At 40.1% G+C, this 23,222-nt stretch overlaps 1 protein-coding gene across 5 annotated transcripts in view; it reads left to right on the plus strand.

The window, feature by feature from the left end:
• Positions 1-22,859, plus strand: part of LOC149846977 (protein VAC14 homolog) — a 64,726-nt gene extending 41,867 nt beyond the window's left edge. For 3 of the 5 annotated variants that reach the window (XR_016430330.1, XM_089996715.1, XM_089996717.1), the window contains 2 exons: positions 1,953-2,279; positions 22,458-22,859. Coding sequence is in view for 4 of the 5 variants with exons in the window: in XM_089996715.1 (XP_089852841.1) it covers positions 1,953-2,279; positions 22,458-22,538 (408 nt within the window). In the remaining variant the exon portion in view is untranslated. The remainder of the gene's footprint in view (positions 1-1,952; positions 2,280-22,457) is intronic. The other 2 variants (XM_089996716.1, XM_089996718.1) reach the window with 2 other exon arrangements.
• The last annotated feature ends 363 nt before the right edge of the window (positions 22,860-23,222 follow it).

A 23,222-nucleotide genomic window follows, 5' to 3' on the forward strand; every position in this document is an offset into this window, starting at 1 on the left:
AACATTAATTAACTCCAATTTAAAGGTTTCTGATGAATTTAAAGTTGGAAAAATCGCTGGGCATGGATTTGGATCCGGATCCGGATCCGGATCCAAGATCCAAATCCATCTAAAAAATCTAAATGGGTCTTGGGCTGGATCAAATCCAAATTAATATGGATCTTGAATCGAGCCCAAATCCATATTAATTTAGACCAAATCCATCAGATCCGGCCTGATCCAAGTCTGGATCTAATCGCCAAACTCCTAAATTTTTGAAAAAAATACGATTTTTGGGCCAACCGTAGCTCAAATCGAAGAAAGTAAAATATTGTTACGCTCAGAATTTCGAGACGCATCTAACGATATATAACTTGAATGTCGCTTCTGAAATTTGCCCGAAAATAACCCGAATTTCGCTTGAATTTAAAGGTCGAAAATAAAACTTTCTCATGTTTTGATTGGCTTGTTTAGACCCATAAAATGAGACTTGGGTCAAATCCGGAGTCAAAAGCATCGGTCTAAAATAGAGGCTCAAACGATTTTTATCCAAAACTTAGCCAAATTTTTGAGAAATCTCAAATTTAGCTAAGTGTGAAAATATGCTACATTACATGGTAGAGTTCTACCCCTCATCCTATCTCTAATTTAAATGTTGATTTTAAAGTTTTAAAATGACTACAAATGGATTTCAAATCCAGATTTGGATCCAAGATTCAAATCCATATCCAAATCCAAATCCATATTTTTCATACCTAGACCAGAGCCTAGTCAATATGGATCCTGGATTGGGTTCAGATCCATATTAACTTGGACCAAATAGAGCGGATCCAATCACGAAAAATGTCAAAAATAGAGGTTGGTCATTTTTGAAAAATGCATTTTAGGGCCAATCATAATCCGAATTCGGAAAATCAGGTCGCCAACGCGATCTACATTTCGAGGCGGATCCAACAGTGGTCATACTTGAATTTTGTCTGAATTTCACTCGATTTTCATTCGAATTTAAAGGTTAAAAATGAAAAATTTCTCAAATTATAATTAGCTCAACTAGGTCATGTCAGTGGGCTTTGGGCCATACCCAGATCCTACTGATGTCACCTTTAAATTAACTATTTTGTCTCAATTTTATCAATTTTAAATAAATCTATAATTTAAAAAATTATATTTTTCGTTCTTAAAATCTTGAAAAATACACGATATTACACTATATGTATATTATGATGAGAAAACCTCGCCGAAGCAAGGAAAACCTCAGGTGGGGTCCCACAACCACCCTGCCTTACATGACCTACGTCTGAAAGCTACAGACACCCGTGCTCCCGCGGGGTTTGATCCGGCATCTTCATCTCAATGCCCTCACAACCACCCCACAAATATTATTTTGGGCAATTTTTTAATGAGGCTTTTCTTGGGAGTTTCTTTCAAAATGTGGTTTTCATGGGAAAATCCTGATGCTTTAAAAAATTTAAAATGTAAAAACATTAAAAAGAATAAGAAATAATAGGTTTTAGCAGTAATTTTGATGAAAACATAAAGAAACAGTTTGAAAAAGTTTTAAAAATAAAAATAAACAAAAAATCAGGAAAATATATACTAAGAAAATATAAAGTAAGATTTTAAACATTGTGATACTATCTTAATAATATCACAATATTTATGTTATAGTGAATATTTTGAAAATATTGTTATATTTTCCATTTAATATGGTCTAGGGGGTTTTACTCATAAATATCATGATATTTTCATAATTTTCAATGATATTTGTGGCAATGTTTGTAACTCTTGTGCAAGTTTCTATCTGCTGAATATTTTGTTGATTTTCGGTCTCTGCACTAGACATGGAGACTGCCAAAGATATTGAGACTGCCTTTAATCAAAAGTATTCATAGCTGTCATTCCTTTGTTACCACTTGGCCTTGGATTTAATCCATCTCAATATTCTTTTTCCTTTTTTTTTGAAATATATTCAGCAAAGTGCTGCCTTCAAGATACTAAGAACACGATTAAAAACTGTTCCGGCCTACACTTTCAATGGTGAGTCTGCTGGTGGTGGAATTCGTAAGACATTATCAGGAAACTCTTATTCCCAGATTCTGTTACATCATATTCCTAGCATCTCACAAAATTCTGAGGATGGTGATTTGAACCAAGACTCGGGGAATGTTCATACTGGGATCAACTTCGCATCCAGGCTCCAACAGTTCGAGCGTATGCAGTATCAGCACCGGATCCATGCTAAAAAACAACTCCAGGATATGATGCAATCCCGCAGGTCTATCTCCTCTAATATTCAGCAGGTTTGTACTATCTGCTTGTTAGCCATATCATGGAGTTATGTTGTCTTTGCAATGCCTGTGAATGAGCAAGTCATCTAGTGCTTTCTGGTTTGAGAAAACTTCACTTCAAATTGAAGTATTAGTGTATTTTTATTTTTATGGCATACAGTTTTGAATTTATAACCCGAAGAAACTGCACCTGGCACGAAGACCTGGTCGTGCTGGCTCAACCTGCCATACCTACGGTCGTCGTACTGGCAGCGTAAAACTCCGAGGCTAGGACCCCTGCCCCCAGGGCCTATAATACGCATTGGCTTGCTCAGAGGGGTGACACCCATGGGAATCAAACCTTTACTGCCCGTCTAGCAGCCAAGGCTCCACCCCACTACGCCAACCCCCCTCGGCTATTATGGCTTACTTAGATGCATGAATCATGTATTCAAAATGCAATCGTGGAGTTATCTGTGTATGCAGAAAATGTGGATATTGCTTTATGTGATGTCATATAATATTGGTCTATCTATATTTCTGTCACAAAATTTCAATATACATGCTTTTTATATGTAGCCTCACTGCAAAGTTCCATGAATTACAGAATGAGAGAGAGGTGCTATTTTTCTATTTTGTTGCAGAAAAAATCGTATTAGCATAATAATTGTGCATGAATCCATAGGTTGGTGCAAATCAAGTTTTTCTACTTGAAGTGGACAGTAAAGAGTTTTTGTTGTGGTTCTCCTACTTACATGCATTCCACACCCACATGAATTTTTTTATGGTTTTTCATTTTGCAAAGTCAACAATTCAGCATGCTCTGTGTGCCATTCAAGGCCATGCTCGCTGCTATAGTCTACAATTTATTCTAATCATGGGAACAAGGGTTAAACTCTTTTAGTAGGATACTCTCACACTTGCCTTTTGATGTGGTTGATGAAATGATTAGAAGACTAGCTTCGACAAGGTCAGGCACGATTAGTATCCTATTGGAACATTTACATAGAGGGGTCTACTCATGTTTTTAGGATGAGAGGAACATCATATTTGGACAAGCAAAAGATCACGAGTCATTTGGATTCCCCATGAGCCTCAAGGTAACGGGAAAAGAATTTTAGTGGGGGCTTGTTAGTTGAATGAAGAAGAGAGAATCTACCTTAATCATGCTACCGGCTGAGGTCCAAGCAGCCTTTAGATGAACCATGTTAGAATATAGATCTGTGAAAGACCAGAAATCAGTTTACACAAGAAACAGAATAATGAGATGAGATAACTCTGATTTAGATCTGCCAATGATAGTTATCTTTATTTGCTGCAAATTATTATTTTTGATGTGAAGAAAACAGCAGTGAACGTGATGAGATATCACGGGTTACAGTAGGGGTGTAACAGGCTTGGTTTGTTTCGGGTTTGGGTAGGGTTTTTTAGACCCGTTTTTGAATCTGGTCTAAAAAATAGACCTTTTTAGATCCAAGCCTGAACCAATTTAATTCGGGTTGGGGTTTGGATATTTCTAAAATTGAAGACCCGTGTGGGTCAACAGGTTCAGGTGCAAATCGGTTTGGATCTAAACGGTATGGGTCTCAAGTAGATCCATGTTTTAATTGGCTCTAACAAATAGACCCAAACCTGATTCAGTTTGATTCAGGTCCGGGTTTGGGTTTGGATATGTCTGTAAATTGTGGAGCCATATGGGTTAGCATGTTTAGGTAAAAAGTGGGACAGTTCCGAATTTGTTGTCTTAACTTGATTCATGTTCAGGTTGCGTCTATATATTACTAAGATTATAGATTTATATGGGTTAATTAGTTCAAGTATAAATGGGTGGGTTTAATATTAATAAAAGTTTACTAAGTTTTTTAGCTTTTTAGAGTTAGAAAGTTGTTTTGAAAAAGGAATCATATTTGATGAATGATAATTATATTTCTATTAATGATAATTATGTTTAAATTTTTCATAATTGATATACATTATGTTGGGTTTAGGATCGGTTTGAGTGTCGGTCCAAGATGGGTTTGGGTATGAAACACTTTTTTGGGTACACACCGCATTTTGGTTCAGGTCAGTGCTGAAGAGGATGCTAATATTGTCCATAGTTGTTGACTATCATGGGTTGTCTTTTATCCCTTTAAAGTCTTTTGTACTTCTTGAAATCATGTGAGGGCTTTTTTGTCCTAACTCAAAAGTTTCCATAAACTCAACAAAAGGATTAGAGGAGTTGAGTGGTGGGGCTCACTTCTCCCTTTCTTCGTCTCTCACTCTCTTCCTCACTTCTCTCTTTCTCTCTCTTATCTATCTTCTCCATTCTTCATCTGTCCAGCAATTGCCGGAGCTTGAGGCTGATCTGGGTGCTGAACATGGTATCAGAGCAACACCCAGGTCGCTGCCATGCTAACATCAGCATGTGATGTCACGCCTGACCTACCTGGGAAGGGTCCAAGCCAGATTTATTAGGGCTTTTGTAGATCAGCATTTTTGCAGGTTTTTGAATATTTTTTCAAGATTTATGGTGTTCATTTGGTGAGTGTTTCAATTTCTCCAAGTTTTTTCTTGCCACGTACCTTGAATCTGGTTTGGGAGTGGTTTGCTGTGATCTCATCCCATTTGCAGCTGGTAGATGGTTGGAGCAGGTGTGCTTTGGTCCTAGAAATATTGTTGTACATGTGAATGTGAATGTGGTTGCTGAGTGGATTTGGAGATGTGGTGTTGAAGATTCGAGTGTGACAAGGGGGACTGCTTGGGTATGCTGTAAAAAGGAGTGTAGAACAGCACATAGTGAACCCTATGTGTGCATCAGGGTAACCAAGCTGTTTGATGGCTTGTATATGCATCAAGAGTAGGACCAGCTGTGACTTCCGAGGGTTTGAAGGATAAAGGGAGTACTCCCTTGGAGGATTCTTCATCTAAACTGAAAGTCTAGTGGTGGAGCATCCGGTGTGAATGAAGGATCAATATTCCAAATTACCAACGTGAAATTTGATGGCAAAAATTATCAAGAGTGGTCTCCATTTGTGAAATTTTTGATCGGAGCAAAGAAGAAGCTTGGGTATGTAAATGGAGGAGTGAGAAAACCTGAGGAAGGGGATCCTACATTCCCGAATTAGGAAGGTGACAATTACTTAGTAATAGTGTGGTTACTTCAATCCATGGAGCCATCCATAGGGAGGACCTTCATGAATTTTGAAACGGCTAAATAAGTGTGGGATGCCGTTTGTGGGGCATATTCAAGAAAAACCAATGTGGCACAAAAGTGTGATCTCATGGAAAAGATACACAAGTGCAAGCAAGGAAGTCGCTCACTAAGTGAATACTACAATGAATTACACTAGTTGTGGGAAGAATTGCGCTCTTATATGAATATGAAATGTGCTAGTTGTGCCTAGTGCGTGAGTTGCTCCTGGGAGAGGCAAGAAGAGTTGGAGGAAAGGAGGGTATTTAGTTTTTTATGTCGTCTTGGGAATGATTATGACCACTTGAAGGCCTTTGTTATGAGGAATGGGATTTTCCCTCCATTAGGGAACATGTATACCATCCACCAAAGGTAAGAAGATAGAAGGAAGCTGGCTAATGGGCAAGACTCAACTGTTGAAAGATCGACACTCTTAAGTGAGGCATGTCCCCAAAGGTGGAGTGGTGAAAGAGTTTAAGGTCGAGGAGGAGCCTTCATGTGGGGTTATCAAATAGGCTCCCACATCAATGATGATTAGGAAAAATTAAAGTGTACGAATTGTGGCAAGATTCGACATACTAGAGACCAATGTTGGGACTTGATAGGCAAACCCAACTGTAGGGGTAATCATGAATATAGTTTAGGTTTTGAGAAAAGGAAGAAACTCAAAGGGAAGAATTGGTTCTTCTAAAGAAGAGAATTGAAGAGTTGCAGCTAAAAAACATGGAGTTTAAGGGAGGGCGGGATGAAGCCACCACATCCCCATCATACCATGCTCATCAAGGTACAGAGGCAACTGCACTTCTCATATCGAGTGCATGAGTTATTGATTCTGGTGCTACAAATCACATGGCTTGTATAAGGTCACTATTCTTAGATTATTACTCCATGTTCCAATAGGAATCTTAAATTAGCCGATGGGTCTCCTCCAATCCTTGGTGTGGGAACTATTCATATTTCGTGCTTTCCATTGCAATCTGTCTTGCATGCTCCTAGATTCCCTGTAAAGTTGCTTTCAGTTAGTGCTATTATGAAGGTTATAAGTATCGTATTGTAACCCGTATCGGTCAGGTCCAAAATAAGATACGTATTGTATCATAAAAAATCATAATTTTTTATTAAAAATTATAAAAAATTCTAAAAAGTTAATGAAAAATCAGAAAAACTAGCAAAAATTCTAAAAAATCATCACATGAAACATTGATGAATTGCACAAAATACATCCAGAAAATCACATATGAAGCATTTATGTCTCTATGAGCTGCATAAGACATCATCAAACATCAACTATCTCACAAAAACAATGCAAAATATTAAATATCTTGCAATTAAGAACATGCCACAAGATTCATACTTTCATATTACATAAACAAAAATATTATGACAATAGTACACTCAATTTTCTATTGGTTTCCACTCCTAACTTGAATGCCTCATTGCCATGCCAGATCATCTAATGCCATCTTTGTTGGAGTGTGGAGCCTGATTTCTACCTTGATACAAATCTCTAATTTTCACGGTAAGTTGGCGAGGTATTGTAAGAGGGAAGTGCCCCTTGAAGCGATTTTTTTGGGAGGGCAGCTTTGTAATTTTACTCATAATAAAAAGTTTTTAACTTAATCCACTCGAGTGAAAAAATAGTGGAAATGCACTTTTACTTTAGCAAACTGCAAAAGCCCTCTCTCTTGCACATAGATCGGCCCCCAAATCGTTCTCATGAGTCCTAGGGTGCGTGGATACCTCTCTAATGACTAATACATAAATGAGATAGTCGGCCCTCAAGTCTTTAAAACTCAAAACTGAAAAATTACGATTTGGCCATTTTTAAGAGTATTGACTCTGTATCGTACGATACACCCTGTGTCATATGATACGATCAGGTATGTATCATACGATACAGCTATGATACACACTCATATTCCGATACGAGCGCATATCGTATCAATATTCTAAATAGTAACGACATGTATCGTACCATATCGTACGATATAGTGCAATTCATGCAACATTGGCTATTACTAAAGACCAAGGTTTTAAAACCCGTGACTCGGAACTCGACTCGTTCTTTATTGACTCGTGACTCGGCGGGTCAACTCGGTGACTCAGACCAGGTTTTGTTAACTTTTGATTTTAAAACAAAGACAATATATAAATTGTCATTTAAACATATAAAGGTTTGTAGAATGACTTAATTACTAGTTTAATTGATTAATAAGTAAAATAACATCAAGTAAAACTGCTCTTAATTCAAATCTCACATTTACTAAAGAAACTACACAAGCAGGGGCAAGTCTTTCAAGACAATATATTAAGAATGACTTAATTACTAGCTTCAAGAACTTTAATAGCCATGCTCGATCATGGTTTACATCCTGAATATATGGTCATAGTTGTTGTGTTGCAGGGCCTCAGAAAATCCCTGCAAAATTTTGGGAACATTGAACTTTATCTTGATATTTGTAAGTGTGTTTCTGATGTAGAGTTGATTGGACCATGCCTTATATATCTGCACATAAATGCATATAAGCTTTGGATAATGAGAATGCTGTGATGTATATATATTATAATGATAAATGTGGGCATTTTATGCTGTTGGTTTTGAACAGGCTGGCTGCCAACTATTGTGTAGGTCTCAGAGATGGTTGCATGAGGGACCAGTTATGTTAGCTGGATTAGTGGATTCACTCTATGTTCATTGAGGGGTACTGGGTTTGATTCCTTACCTGGAGCTACCAAAAGGAATGAATGATTGACAATTGGACATGTGAAATTTGATTGACTTTTACTAATTTTGTGATTTTATATTAAGTTGGTAAGCCTATTGTTATTATGCTATTTGTTCTTTGAAAAATGAACACTTACATATGAAAAAAATGCCCATAGCCTTTGAAAAATGAAAAAAGAAAAAAGTGCCCAAAACTCGCTCGAGTCAACCCGAGTCAGGCCGAGTTTTCGCAGAACGAGTTTAGCTTACCGAGTTGACTCGTTGGAGGGCCGAGCCGAGCCGAGTCAGCCGAGTCACCGAGTTGACTCGGCGAGTTTTAAAACCATGCTAAAGACTATCTATTCTATAACATTTTCCCCTTCTCATTGTGTCTTTCGGGACCTGAAGATGGAGATGATCTTTGGTCGTGGGCATGAAGACAAAGGGTTGTATATGCTGGAGAGGCTAAGGAGCCAAGGACTAGTAGTCACCATGTGTCGCATAGGATGAGCCAATTTTGTTATTGCACTTGAGATTTGGACATTTTGTATCCAAATCTGAAAGGAAAAGCTAAGAATGAAGTCTTCCATTGTGATACTTGTCGGAAAGCCAAGCAATGCAGAGTGTCATTTCGTTCAAGTCAGTCTATTAGCAATAGACCTTTTGAGCTTGTTCATCTAATGTATAGGGTCCTACTTTTGTTTCATCTCTTTTTGGTTATAAGTATTTTGTATCATTCATTGATGACTATTCTAGAATGACTACAATTTATATGATAAAATCAAAAGATGAAGTTCGTTTCTTGTTTCCCGTGTATCATAAAATGATCTTGGTGGGGAATATAATAGGCTCCAAGAGTATCTTCATGAACATAGCATCGAATCCCAAGCTTTCTGTGCTTACTCACCCCAACAAAATGGGGTTGCTGAGAGGAGAAACATACACCTTTTAGAAGTTGCCCGCATACTCCTTTTTGAGATGAGTGTTCCTAAGAGGTATTGGTCAAAAGGGGTTCTCACGACTGCCTATCTTATCTATAGGATGTCCGCTATGGTTTTAGGTGGAGGCATCTATCAGTAGACTAAAACCAAATGAACCGTTATTTCATGTTGTTCCTAGGGTATTTGGTTGTGTTTGCTACGTTCACCTTCCAAGCATACATAGAGACAAACTTGATCCTAAGGCTATAAGATGCATCTTTGTAGCTTACCCTTCCCAAAAGGGATACAAGTGTTATGACCCTACTACCAAGAGGGGATTTGTCTCCATGGATGTGTCATTCTTTGAGGAGAGTTCATTTTATGCCCAACAGAAAGAAATTGAAGACTTTTTAGGGTGGGAAATGGCAAGAACTGATGTACCTTGTCTTCCAAGAGTCCCTATTGATAGTCCATCTAGTGACCCTCCTGCCAAAAATCTTGAGATCACCAAAACTTACATTTGTGGATATAGGGATCTCTTCTTGCCTTCATCGCCCTTGAGTGGGGGCAAAACTCTATATCATGCTATTTCATTAACAAAAGATATACAAGAGTCTACTCTCTTTATTCGGCTTATATTACAAGGAAGCGTTACAAATACTGAAATACCCTTAAGAAATATAAGAACAAGAAAGAAAGAAAAAAATATGTAAGATAAAAAGACATCAAATATCAAAATACCAGGTACCCTTATGACACAACATGCACACTATTTTCACACTCCCTTCAAACTCAAGAAGGTGCAATAGGAACCATCACAAGTTTGGAGATAGAGGTGCGAAACTGAACGGTTGATTATGCCTTAGTGAACACATCAGCAATCTGATGAACAAACTGGACATAAGGCAAGGTAATGGTGCCATCAAGATACACATGACGTACAAAGTGACAATCAATCTCTATATGTTTATGAAATTATGTATTCTCAGCCATATAGATAGCACTTGATTATCACAATACAAAGTTGTCGATGATGATAGAGTAACACCCATATCCCTAAGTAATCGTTGAAGCCAAAAAATCTCTCCAGTAGTCTACGCCATTGCTCGATACTCAGCCGTTGTTGTAAACAATGCAATCCTCTGTTTCTTCTTGCTCTTCCAGGATATCAAAGAGTCTCCAAAAAAGATACAAAAACCTGCAGTAGAATGACGAGTACTACCAAATCCTTCTAAATCAGAATCGCAGTAGGCTTTAAGCTCAAGTGGAGAGGCTGAAGAGAAGAACAATACATAATGCATAGTGTCTTTTAACATACTGAATGATCTTCAATACTGCAGCCGGATGAACTATATGAGGTGCACTCATAAACTGACTCATTAAATGCACAACATAGGCAATGCCTGATCGCAAAATTGTCAAGTAAATGAGGCTCCCAACCAACTATGATATACTGTAGAATCAACAAGTGGCTCACCATCTGCATTTGCCTCAATGGGCGTGTCTACATGCTTTTTATCCTCTGCTAGCCTAGCCTGAGTCACAAGGTCAACTTCATACTTATGTTGCAATAGTAAATAACCTCTTAGAGTATGCAACCTCCAACCCAAGGAAATACCGCAATGCCCCTAATTCTTTCATTTCAAATATCTGTCCAAGCTTATACTTTGCACTGTCAATCAAATGAGTATCATCCTCTGTAATAATCATATCATCAACATATAGCAAAAGCAAGCACTGTCCCTTAGGAGATTATGAAATAAACAAAGCTGGATCATGATAGCTATGAGTAAAGCCAAGTTGCCTTAATGCAGTGCTAAACTTTTCAAACCAAGCTCTAGGTGCTTGTTTGAGACCATATTGTGCTTTGTGAAGGCGACAAACTATCCCTTTAAAATCTAACTTACTTGGTGGCAACTGCATATAGACTTTACTTTTCAAATCTCCTTTGAGGAATGCATTTTTCACATCAAGTTGCCACATATCTCAATGTCTGACTACGACAAGTGCAAGTAGCATACGAATATTAGTCATGTGAGCTATTGTTGCAAATATCTATGCATAGTCAATGCTAAACTGCTGATGATATCCCTTAGCTACAAGTCTTGCCTTGTATCACTGAATGCTCTCATTTGCTTTTGTTTTTATTTTGTATACCCATTTGCAACCAACTGCCTTCTTCCCTTCATGTAGCTCAGTGAAGTCTCATGCATGCATCTTCTCTAATGCAAACAACTCTTTTACCATAACCTGCTGCCATTCAGGCCGAAGAGCAGCTTTATCATAAGTATTGGGCTCAATATAGGAATGAACTAGGCGAGAAAAGCTTGGTACTGAACATAAAGTCATAAGAAACAAAGCGAGAGTGAGGGATGGAAGGACAAGAATTGCACCTTAATCGTGGTATTGATACCTCTTGTAGTACACGTCCATCATCAACATTGAGGGAATCAAGCTAGGCATTAAAAGAATCATCCATATCATGCATAACCCTATCAAAGAAGGTTACCAAAACAGACTCTTGTGATCTACGGGTGTATGTTTGAAGCGGTCTAGACTCCTTATTTATTATAATACTCTTTTCTTCGAAGGAAAAAGGAATAAGGAAGTATCAGACTCAACTTTCTCCCTTATACTAGAAGCAAAATAAGGAAGATGCTCTAAAGAGGTGACATGCGTTGAGGTCCAAACTCTTTTAGACACTGGATCATGACAATGATATCCCTTTTGCCTATTAGGATATCCAATGAAACAATACTTAACAGTCTTGGGCGATAGCTTGTCTCTTTCATGTTGAGGCAACAATACATAACAAGTACTACCAAAGACACACATAGATGAATAATCAGGAGCATGACTATATAACCTATAAAAAGGTGTATCTCCTGCAAGGACACTAGATGGCATGCGATTGATCTGAAATACTGCTACACGAGCAACAACTCCCTAACATATTCTGGGAACATTACTAGAAAATAAGAGTGCTCGTGTGGTCTCAAGGATGTGCGTATTCTTGCACTCAACTACCCCATTTTGCTCTGGAGTATAAGGTTAAGATTTTTGATGAATCACCCCCTTTTCAGCTAAGAACTGCTGCAAATGAACATTAATATAGTCTTCCTTTGAATCTGAGCGCAAGGTCTTCAAGCGAGTTGAAAATTGTGTTTCAACCATAGCATAAAATTGTTTGAAGATATCAAACAATTTACTACGGTTCCATGAAATAGATCCATGCAAACCTAGTGCAATCATCAGTAAATGTAACAAAGTAGACTGATCTACCTTAAGAAGAAACTAGAGAGGGTCCACATACATCAGAATGCATAAGATCAAAGGCGTGTGAGGACTCAGAACTACTAATCCCAAAAGGCAATGCTTGGCCTTTAGCTAATTTGCAACTCTCAGTCTTTAACCAAATCAAACACTCATGTCCAAGACATTGATGCCATAGGACAGACAAGTCTAAAGCTGCAGTAACAAGAAATCTAAGAAATACAGATGCCCCTTTTTATTTCCCGATTGTTGATCCTGAACTAGGCAACCATTAGGAGTAAATATAACATCACAATTATAACGTGTTATTTGACCAACAGAAATTAAATTCATGGGAAGAGTTGGAACATGATATACATCAATAATATGCAACTGGCTTTTTTATGTTAGGTTAGGAAGACATAAAACCAACTTTTGAAACTGACATCATATTGCCATATGCAGCTTGGAAGGAACCATGACATGGTCTACAATCAATTAAGATAGACTCATTTGCAGTCATGTGACATGACACTCCTGAGTCAATCAACCAACCAGATTTAGGTTTAAATGTACCTGCATGAATTGTATCAAATAAGGAAGAAGATAGGGATAAGGGAAGTTGCAGAGCGAAAAGGTAACTGGTGCTCTAACCTTTGCATATTTGATGTAGTGACAACATTAGTATGTGTAGTTGCACTAATCACAGATGATACATGGTCAAGACAAGTTCCCCGCTTCTTCTCCAACTTGGGACAAGAGTATTTCATATGGCCAAGCCTCTTGCAGTAGTTACAATTTACTTTATCCTGCATCTTCTTGGAATCCATAATCAATCATCTAACACCTAGCCAAATACTAGCCTCTAATACACACCAAAAGTCAATTAATTCACCAATCTCTTGTTCAGCAAACAACCATCAATTGTGTATATAACACCTAAATGAAGCACCAAACACATACAATGTGCTTTACTTACACAAACACCCAACCACTTAGTGTACATGTTACTTAGGCAATCCATCCAACACTTAGTGTGCACTAGCACAACAAGCAATGCTCTTCACCCTAGCAAGCACCGATCAATATTCCACTTCAAACACAACATGCCAACATATGATGCAAACGAACCACAATCAGCCACTCAAGCAATTCATCAAACATTTAGCATGCACAAGTATGCTCCAAAGCTTTAGCACATAAAATTCAAACACAAATACCTTCAAAGAGCTTCAAACCTCAACTCAATTTTCAAATCAGTCCAGTAGCATAGAAAAAAAACATTGTTATGTTGATATAGGACACCCAATATTGAAAGTCTATGTAATATAGTATAGGACAAAGTAGTGTAAAATAACCTTATTTGACTATTATGTACATACCCTATTAAGAAGAGGGTATACTAGTCTTTTCAGTCTTTTCTTTTTGATGTACTCAAAGGGGTCGACCCTTTTTAGTGTGGTTCTTCACGATATTGATCAATTTAACTCTTTCTCTGTCTCTCTTTTGCTGAGTCTCCTTTAACCTTAACTCCTATTGCTCATATTTCCCTTGATTTCGAACATGGTATCAGAGCTAGAATGCGCAGGAGAGAGGAGGCTTTGAATTAGGAAGTTGAGAGGTCGGTACAGTTTGACGTTAATTGACGTCATCCTTGGAGGAACGACTAGTCTAATCAGACCAGTTTTGGTTAGTTTGGTTTCTCCACTTGATAGGGTTTGATTTTAGCAGTTCTACAAATCAAACCCCATTGGATTTGGTTTTGTTTTGGATTTTTTGTGATATTTTCTGGATTTCTTGGAAGTTTCAGTCCAGATTTGAGGAAAGCATTGAATCTGGCTCAGTTTTCGGTTTTTGAAAGCTCAAATCAACTCTATTCTGGTGATTTTTGACATAGAAGCTTAGAAAAAGAAGTTGGGTTAGTTGTTTTAAACTTTTGGAGAGGTTTTGAACAAAGGTTGGGTCATACCTAGCTTGCGGTAAGCCTTTTTCAACATTTTTGAAGTGTCGATTGCTCTTGGTTGATGTGTTTGGGCTGTGCCTTGTGTGGATTCAATATTTCATAGTATCATGGAGAAGGAAGGGATTCAAATTATCCTAGTAAAGTTAAATAGGACAAACTATGCATATTGGGCTGATTTGTTGGAAGTAGGGGTTGTTGGAAAAGGATTGGGAGGCTATTTGGATGGTTCAAAAATAAAACCTAAAGTCTCGGAAGAGGGTTTTGACAAGTCTATAGAGGAATAAGTCATAAACAATGCAAGAGTCAAGGCTTGGATTCTTGGGTCCGTGAAACTGAGAATTGCCATGAACATTTCAAAATTCTATGAGGCAAACGAAGCTTGGACTTATCTCAGACAAGTTTATAGGCAAAAGAACTAGACACTACATTATCAACTCACTCAAGAGTTGAGAAGTATGCGCCAAGGAAGAAAGTCAATAGAAGAATTTTATTTTGATATGTAGAGGATCTGGGATGCTCTTGCATTGACAGAGGGATAGAAGAAATGTGAGAAGTATACAAAATGCATGTCTTGCACTTCATGTCAAACTTATATGGGGCTTCTTGATCAGCAAAAGTTGACAGACAGGGTCATTGGGTTTCTCATGGCTCTTAGTGTAACGCTCCAAAATAGTGGACTTGAAACCTTTTATGAGAAAGGTTGAAAGCTTTGAAATCGATCATTTATCAGAGTTTGAAACAGAAGTTCAACGGAAGATCAGATTCAAAATAGCAAGTCCCAAGACTTTGGGCTCATTACAACAAAAATGCAGACTTCCACTTATAAACCGATTTGCAATTCAAGTACATATTTTATTGAAATGAAAAGAACCACGTTTTGGTAATACAGTTTTAGAAATCTAGAGTTCTAATAAAAAGAGATGCTTTCAAAGAAACTTTATACCACATCTATCAAAAAGGGTCCCCAGGAGCATAACGTCAGGAAAGGGCTTTGCCTTGAATGCTTCACGTCATCGTGCCATCGCAAGCTGTCTCAACCTGTCCAACACCTGCCCAAGAAATGGGTCAGTCTCACAACAAACTAGTAGGGGTGCAAAAGACAAGAAAGAACAAAGCTACAATAAGCAAGATAATCGCTAGATCAAGCAGGAAAGCGATGACTATCAGATCTGACAAAACGTGCTGTGGTGTAAGCAAAGCTCTAATAAAGCAAACAACTAACTACAAGAGCAAGAAGGATCATAGTGCTAAACAAACAACTATAGCAATCCAACAGTCAAGCAAAGCAATTGTATAAAACAAGCATTTATAACAACACTCGTAATACATATACAAGTACCACAAGATGACTCAGTCCATCGACAAGTGATTACGTTAATCGTAAGGCACAAGCTATTACATCACAAACAATTCATACGCTACACCTGATAAGCAATCATACGGTAGCAATTATATCACAATACGTAACTAGCATAATGCAGGTATTATAAGTAATTGACTAGCATAAGAAGTTAGTCATTACTAAGCAAGGAACTGTATAAGCAGTTTAACCAACTAGAGTAACGCCTCGATAGGCGTACATAGCTCAACGAGTAGCGTACCGAACTACCGAGCTAACAAGCAAGCAATCAATTCACGTCACGACACGCATATCTCATGATCATGTGTATAAGTTATATCTTGTCTCATTATGAGCAGGCTGTTGTGGGTACGCACAAGGCAAAACGTAGAAACAACCGAGATCGATTCAGGGGTCCATTATGCTATGTATATTATTATACCTCGAATAACTGACTGAATTCGCTCCTAAGGGGACAGCCAGTGACTAAGAGAGTAAATCCCCAAAGGCAAAACAAAGGCCCAATGGATGCGCATCCGAACTTCTACAGAAGTGGCCTGAAGGATTTCCCCTAATCTTCGATGACTGGAGAATGTCAGATCTTTGCCCGAGATTGCCATTAATGACTGTCCATCGGAGTTTTGTACCATCCATCCTCTCTCTTGATCAACCGACCCGAATGAGCACGACGAAGGGTTTCTTAACCGCCGTCTCATTCTACATGCTCTGGTCTTTCAACCCAATCGAGCATCTTGCCTGTGAAGGCGCATGATCATTATTTAGGTGAATTATACGCTCTATTGCGCGTTCGAGACAACCACACACTTCTCATCCTACTCACCGAAGTATGCAACGTACCTATTCAAATGTACAACCACGTTGAAAAGGGCCAATCCGTAGTGAGGGTAGAAACATCACTCTTATGATCTTAAACACATGCCATTGCATGTACGAGGCAGACATAGACCTCTCATCCTACTCATCGTAGTACGCAACGTACCTGTTCAAAAGTACAACCACGATGAGAGGGGCATGGATCTCTCGCAGGAAATCCCAACACTTCAGCTTTACAGAAGCCCACAGTGAACTTATTCGAGTTCCAACTTATTGTGCTCGGGTCCTTTAGACAATCGCAAGCATTCTGCCTATTAGGCGAAAACAACATAACATGATTTAGCTTAATGTGTCAATACACACTTAGAGGTTACTACAAACCTTTCATCCTGCTCTTCGTAGTTCAAACATATCGTACGTGACTAAGAGTGCAACTACAAGAGGAGGTACATGGATTCCTCGTAAGAAATCCAACAATACCTTCACGAAGGAAGGAAGGCGCTACTATCTTGGTTGAACCAGAAAGCCTAGAAACTAGGTCTCGCATCAGAAGTGATGTAACGCCGATCTAGCGATGGCGCAAGTACCTTGCTAGGATCCCCGCCCTACTCGTGCACAAGCTCCTAAACAAGGTTATCTGAGTCGTATCAGATAGGCGAACTGAGGTTGTAACACACCTCTCCCAAATACATCGATTTGGGAGATCCGGCCGCTATCGCTGCTTTACAAGCTATATATCCTTGAAAATAGGTTCGCACCTAAGACCATCATCTTTGGAGAACCGAAGTGCATAAGTGTGTGTCGTGACCTTTAAGACAAGTGAAACAATATACACTATATACTCGAAGCTGCACTCAGAAAGTGCAAGCTGACAAGGGGCAAACCCGTGCACATACTAATACAATGGTAAATCGAGGGGCAAGACTCGATGGGCGAAGCTATACCGCGAGGGTAGAACGCTAGAGCTACACACGAGGTATGAAATCATACCTCGACCATCGAAACACACAAGCAGACAACTACGTAAGCAACTCACGAGATTTGAGATCCTATACTGACTAACAAGTGTAAAGGACGACTCACGAGGCATGGGGTTGCACCTCGATAAATCGATAAGCGTAAGCAAGTAAAGAAGTATATGACAGAGATAAGAATACATGCACGAGCAAAGCATATGCACGAAGTGCGGCAACAAGATAAAGACAAACACATACGAAAGGTAAATGCAAGAGCAAGCACGACAACACAGGAAAGTAAAGTACGAAGAGTAAAGCAGAAGCAAGGCCATGGCGCATAAAGCGCGGGGCAAAAAGTAAATGCAAGAAAGTAAAGTGCAAGAACGTAAAGGAGGACCAGGATTGCATCCTGGAGAACAAGACAGACATAAGCAAGCAAATGCCAGGGCGCAAAGCGCGGGGCAACAGGAAAGTAATGTGCGAAAAGTAGAGAGGACAAGGATCGCGAAACCGCGTCCTTGAATTAGAAGACATGGAATGTAAAGACAGGAATGAAAAGCCTAGGCACATATAGCGCGGCTGCAACAGAAAGAAAAGTGCAAGAAAGTAAAGAGGACAAGAATCGCGAAACCGCGTCCTTGAAGGTAAATACATACGTATATATATTATACATATACATATATCATCCTCTTTTAATTATCTTTTCTTATTTTAACATTTATTAGTTCATTGTCCTTTCACGCAAGAATCCCCTACCTTAAGGGGTTGCGGGTCCTCGTACGCATGCAGCGTAGGCAAGCAAGAGCTCGAGCCACAGAGGGCGAGCTAGATCCACCGTTCAACCTGAAAAGCTTAGAACATTAGTATATGCCGTAAAATAAACAAGAAGCAACAAAGGCAGCAAGGTCTCTCGCAGGCTGCAGTGCCAGAGGCAGGGGCCTCAACCCTGTTTGGCAACAACCGCAGAGGCAAGGAGCAGAAGCTCCCTGTCTGCCAGAACAAAGAAAGGCAGAGGAGGGAGCATAGGCTCCCCGCCATAACTGCCGCAATGAGGCAGGGGGGGGAACACCCCCTGTCAGAACACGAGACAGGGGCGCAACCCCCTGCTGGGAACGAAATAGGCAGCAGAAAGAACAAGGCAAGGGGGCAAAGCCCCTTGCCGAAGAACAGAGATGCAGCCCCCCCCTGCTCGAAAATAGGAAAGCAGGGGGGCTTCGCCCCCTGCCGGCAAAACACAGGAGGCAGGGGGACAAAACCCCCTACCGAGGAGCAACAGAGGGCAGGGGGAGCTTCTCCCCCTACCAGGAAGCGATAAGAGAGCAGGGGGGCTCGCCCCCTGCCAGGAAACAAATGAAGGCAGGGGTGCAAAGCCTCCTGCCGAAGACAATCACAAAGGAAGGGGGACCCTGCTCCCTACCGAGAAACAAGGAAAAAGTGACAGGGGGTGGAACCCCCTGCCGAGAAGAGTCGACGACATGGGGCTCAGCCTCCTGTCGACCAACAGAAAAAGGAAGGCAGGGGGGTTTAACCCCGTGCCGACAAGAGGTGATGACAGGGGGCTCAGCCCCCCTGTCGATCAACCCTACACAAAGGAGAAGGAGAGGGGAGGGTTTACCTCTGAAGATCGCAGCAACAGGGTCGTCGGAGGGGTAACAAGGTCGTCAGCCGATGGAGGCCGTCGGGAAGAGCTCTCGGGTTCACCGTCGTCGATGCTGTCACTGACAGCAACACGGGTGGAGGGTCGCCGACAGTTCCAGCGTTGGGGTTCTGGCTCAGCCGACAGCCAGACAGGAGGCAGAGAGGTGGTGGCGACGCTCGCCGACGGCTTCAGCACCCAGGACGAAGGCAGTGGTCGGCGGCGAGTCACCGGCGTCGGGGTCCCTGGCGCAGCCGACATCCAGACAGGAGTCCTGGAGCGATGTGTTGCCGTCTGCGTCGATCGCCAGCAACCGAAGATCGCCGATGGCTTCCGTCGACGCCTGCAGCAGCCGGGGCAAAGGTGGTGGCCGTCGGCGAGTCGCCGACGTCGGCTTGAAGAGGGGAAAGGCCGACGACTGCGATCGCCGACGGGAGCAGAAAAAGGGGATCAGGAGCTCACCGAATCTTAGATGTTGCCGACTGCTCGAATGTCGCCGGTGTCGGCTTCGAAGGTCAGCGTCGATCGCCGGCGACGGGGAGGCAGAGAGGTGGGGGATCGCTGGTCGTCGAGGAGGCCTGCCGGACTGAGCTGCTCGCCGGCGTCTCCAATCGCCGGCGGCAGCCTCAGGGAGACGGAGCAGAGGAGAACGAACGAGGAGAGAGAGAAGGGGCGCCGAGACGCCTGTGACTTTTTAAAGTCACATGCTTCTCGATCGTTCGAGAAGCCGGGTCCGAGTTCGGGCTCGGGTCCGGGTCCAGCTCGGATCCGGGTCCGACACGACGGACCAACCGTGAAGGGCACGTGTCTGACGCGTGAAGGGCACGTGTCTGACGCGTGAAGGGCACGTGTCCGACACGGATTTTTTTTTTTAACGGGCGTTACACTTATACCAGAATTTGATGGGACAAGGTGTGACATCTTGCATCCTTCTCACTTACCATCTGTGACCTAAGTCATTGCTTAGCTGATTGCGGAAGAGTCTAAGATAAGGTCTCTTGGATCTTTTTCTTTTGGGGATAATGTCATGGCTGGGCGGCAGAATGGGTGGAAGAGGAGGTGGAAGACCTGGAGGACGAAGGGAGATGGGATTTGGAGGAAGAGGTGACCTTAGGCTATCTGTGTAACTTTTTTCAAAACTAGTGCTTTTTTGTTAAAAAGTGTAACTATATATATGATATGATATATAATATTTATTTATTATATTTTTAATTTTATTTTTTTTCTTTTTTGTCTAGTTCATATTGAACTAGACTTTTAACTAGTCAAGATCAAACTAGATCTTGACTAGTCAATATAGTCATTGGAGCTAGTCCAACGGCTACATTTAGGGCCATTTTAGAGCCGTTGGAGCTAGTCCAACGGCTACATTTAGAGCCATTGAACTAGCTCCAACGAGTAGAAGCTCCTCTTTTTCCATCTCATTTGTGTATAAATAAAGGGTGATCCCCCTCTCCATTGCAACAATGCTTTTATGCATTTTATATCAATGAAATAAAGTTTATTATTTTTATCTTTTGTGGGTTATGGTTGTAGTGTCTTCAATAGACACCTGTTACAAGCATTTGTGCTTTTGTGGAAGATCCTCATTTCACTACACTTTTATCCAGTTAGCCAAATGTTCTTTCCTTGTTATTTAACAAAACCATGCATTAACTTAAGGTAGTTTATTGACTAGGGTTGAAAGATCTTACATGTTTCCTTCACAAAGTGTTGGAATTTACCTATCCAGACAGCCAACTCAGTATTGATCAGTATTCGTACCTAAAAGCATATTCAATATGCTAATCAGTTATGGATTGGTGGATCTGGATATTTGGTGGACAATTAAAATCCGGTTTGGATGTTTACAAGCCAGACCTCGATCTAATCCAAGATACAATTAAGTGATTCAAGATCCAGACTGCATGTACTTTTCCAAAGCCCAGGTACTGTCCTCACACATCAGGACTCAGACCTGAGTAAGCCATGTTAGGCTTGGATCCAGTACTGGTGCTGAACAATGACAAATTTGGTACCAAATTATGGATAGCTCTCACTACAATTAGGTTCAAAAGGCATACATGACAGGCACCATCTCCCTGCCTTGTCTCTGTTCCAAGGAGCTTGTGGTTTTTTTCGCAAGCCTCATCTTATACTGATTTTTTCCTAACCCACTTCTACTTAGTTTGAAGCTTAAGGTGAAGATTATATCTTTTCTATATAAGCCTAGATGTTTTATATATATAGGTTCAAAAGGCATACATGACAGGCACCATCTCCCTACCCTGTCTCTGTTCCAAGTAGCTTGTGGCTTTTTTTGCAAGTCATCTTATATTTCTCGGATTCTCTCCTAATCCACTTCTTCCATGCTATTTAGTTTGAAGCTGTAAGGTGAAGATTATATCTTTTCTATATAAGCCTAGATGTTATATATATATATATATATATATATATATATATAGTAATGAAAGCATTCTAAATGGGCTTTTTGAGTTTTTTTTTTATCTGTAAGATATGATCTACGCACTTGGTTTTATAGGGAACAACTCTTAAGAGCGTTCAATTCCGACACCCAGGTAGGTTTTCATAAGGTTTGAAAAACAGACAGCCCAAAATCTTTGTATTTTTTTGTCACTTCAAATCACTTCTTTCATCGAAAAAGCATGATCTAGGTGACACTTCCTAGTAAATAGACCGTGCCGAACACATCTATGGGGTCAGAATTGTGAAAAAGACACTGAAAGACCCGAAAACCCATTTATCATGCTTTCATCATTTTATATATATGTATATTATGATGGGTGTTGAATGTCTCCAGCATGATATATGGGAAGTTTGGTTGTCTGAGCATTTCATCCTCATATGCTTAATTAATCTTCTTTTATGGTCTTTCCATATACAATATACAATTTTTTTCTTATTTTTGCGCTGGCATGGTACTGAAGATGTTGCTTGGCCCCATGTGGGGATAAGCCTTGATGAGGATGTTGATGATGATATTGTCATAGTTTTTCTCAAGTTAGTACATTTTATATACATAATATAAGTATACCATGAATATTGAAGCCAGATCATGTAATTGGGTACTTCAGTTGCTTCAAAAAGTGTTTCTAGAGAAAAGAACATCGATTCCAGAATTTGATTTTAAGCAGAGAACATCTCTCTCTCTCTCACGTGTGCATGCACACATACACGCATATAAGCTTATGGGTGAGAGTTACAAAGAAAAACCAGTTATATGATGTTTTAGTATGACTGGTCTTGTCTAGTCGATTATCATATGCTTGTCCTGGTGTTCAATTTTGTGGGGCTAAGGACCATGTTTGAAAAAATTATGATGGTTAGTTACCTTTATATTTTTTCACCATTTTCTTATATAATCCCTTCATTCATATTTCTCTCAACTCTGCTAAATCTTTATGATCGTATTGCTGATGCTAATGATTCATTTAGGAGGTGCAGAAATCAGAAGAATCACTCCCTCCTCCTGTCCTAGATATTAGCCGTCCTCCTTCTAGGTCTTCATGGAGATGACCTGCACAATTATGACCTTGACATGGCTGCTATTTCAACTGCTGCAAATCTATGGATCACATCTCAAGGGGAAGCTGTACATTGTCCTCTGTCCATCCGGTGTATTTAATTGTAAATTCATAATTGTTGGTTTTGTCCATGTTTGGAATAACAAGGATGGTGTTGATCAGAGATCAGCGCTCTGTGGTCTGTTATTTTTTCCATCACGGTCTCTCATGTGGTTTGTTTTTTAATGACCATATGGGATCAAAGGTTCCTCCAGTTTGTATTTTTGTTAGTCAATTCCCTTGATGAATAAGATGGCCAATATTTTAATTGCAAGTGTAGTAAATGTCGTCCACAAGTACAAAGCATGAAAAATTGCGAGGTTATCTTAGTTCATCAATGCCGTGCAAATGGAGTTGGCTTTCCATACTGGGAAAATAAGAGTGCCTTTCCAGGTGAGCCTTCTTTATTCAGTCCGAACAAAAACTGTCTTTAGGAGTGGGTGTGATGTATTCTGCAATGAGCCAAAGCTTTAGGACTCCTACCCACTGAAGTCTTCTAGAAAGTTAATTGGGGATATTGATCTGCGGAGAAGCTGGCTGTTGTAAAGATATGAAGTTTGGGGTCCTTCATGTGTTTGCAGTTGAGTTACAGAATCATCGGTTTGTATGTTGGCAAGGGTTCCAACACGTTATAACA

The sequence above is a fragment of the Nuphar pumila genome, chromosome 2 (genome assembly GCF_984573655.1).
Source record: "Nuphar pumila chromosome 2, dmNupPumi1.hap1.1, whole genome shotgun sequence".
Taxonomy (NCBI): Eukaryota; Viridiplantae; Streptophyta; class Magnoliopsida; order Nymphaeales; family Nymphaeaceae; genus Nuphar; species Nuphar pumila.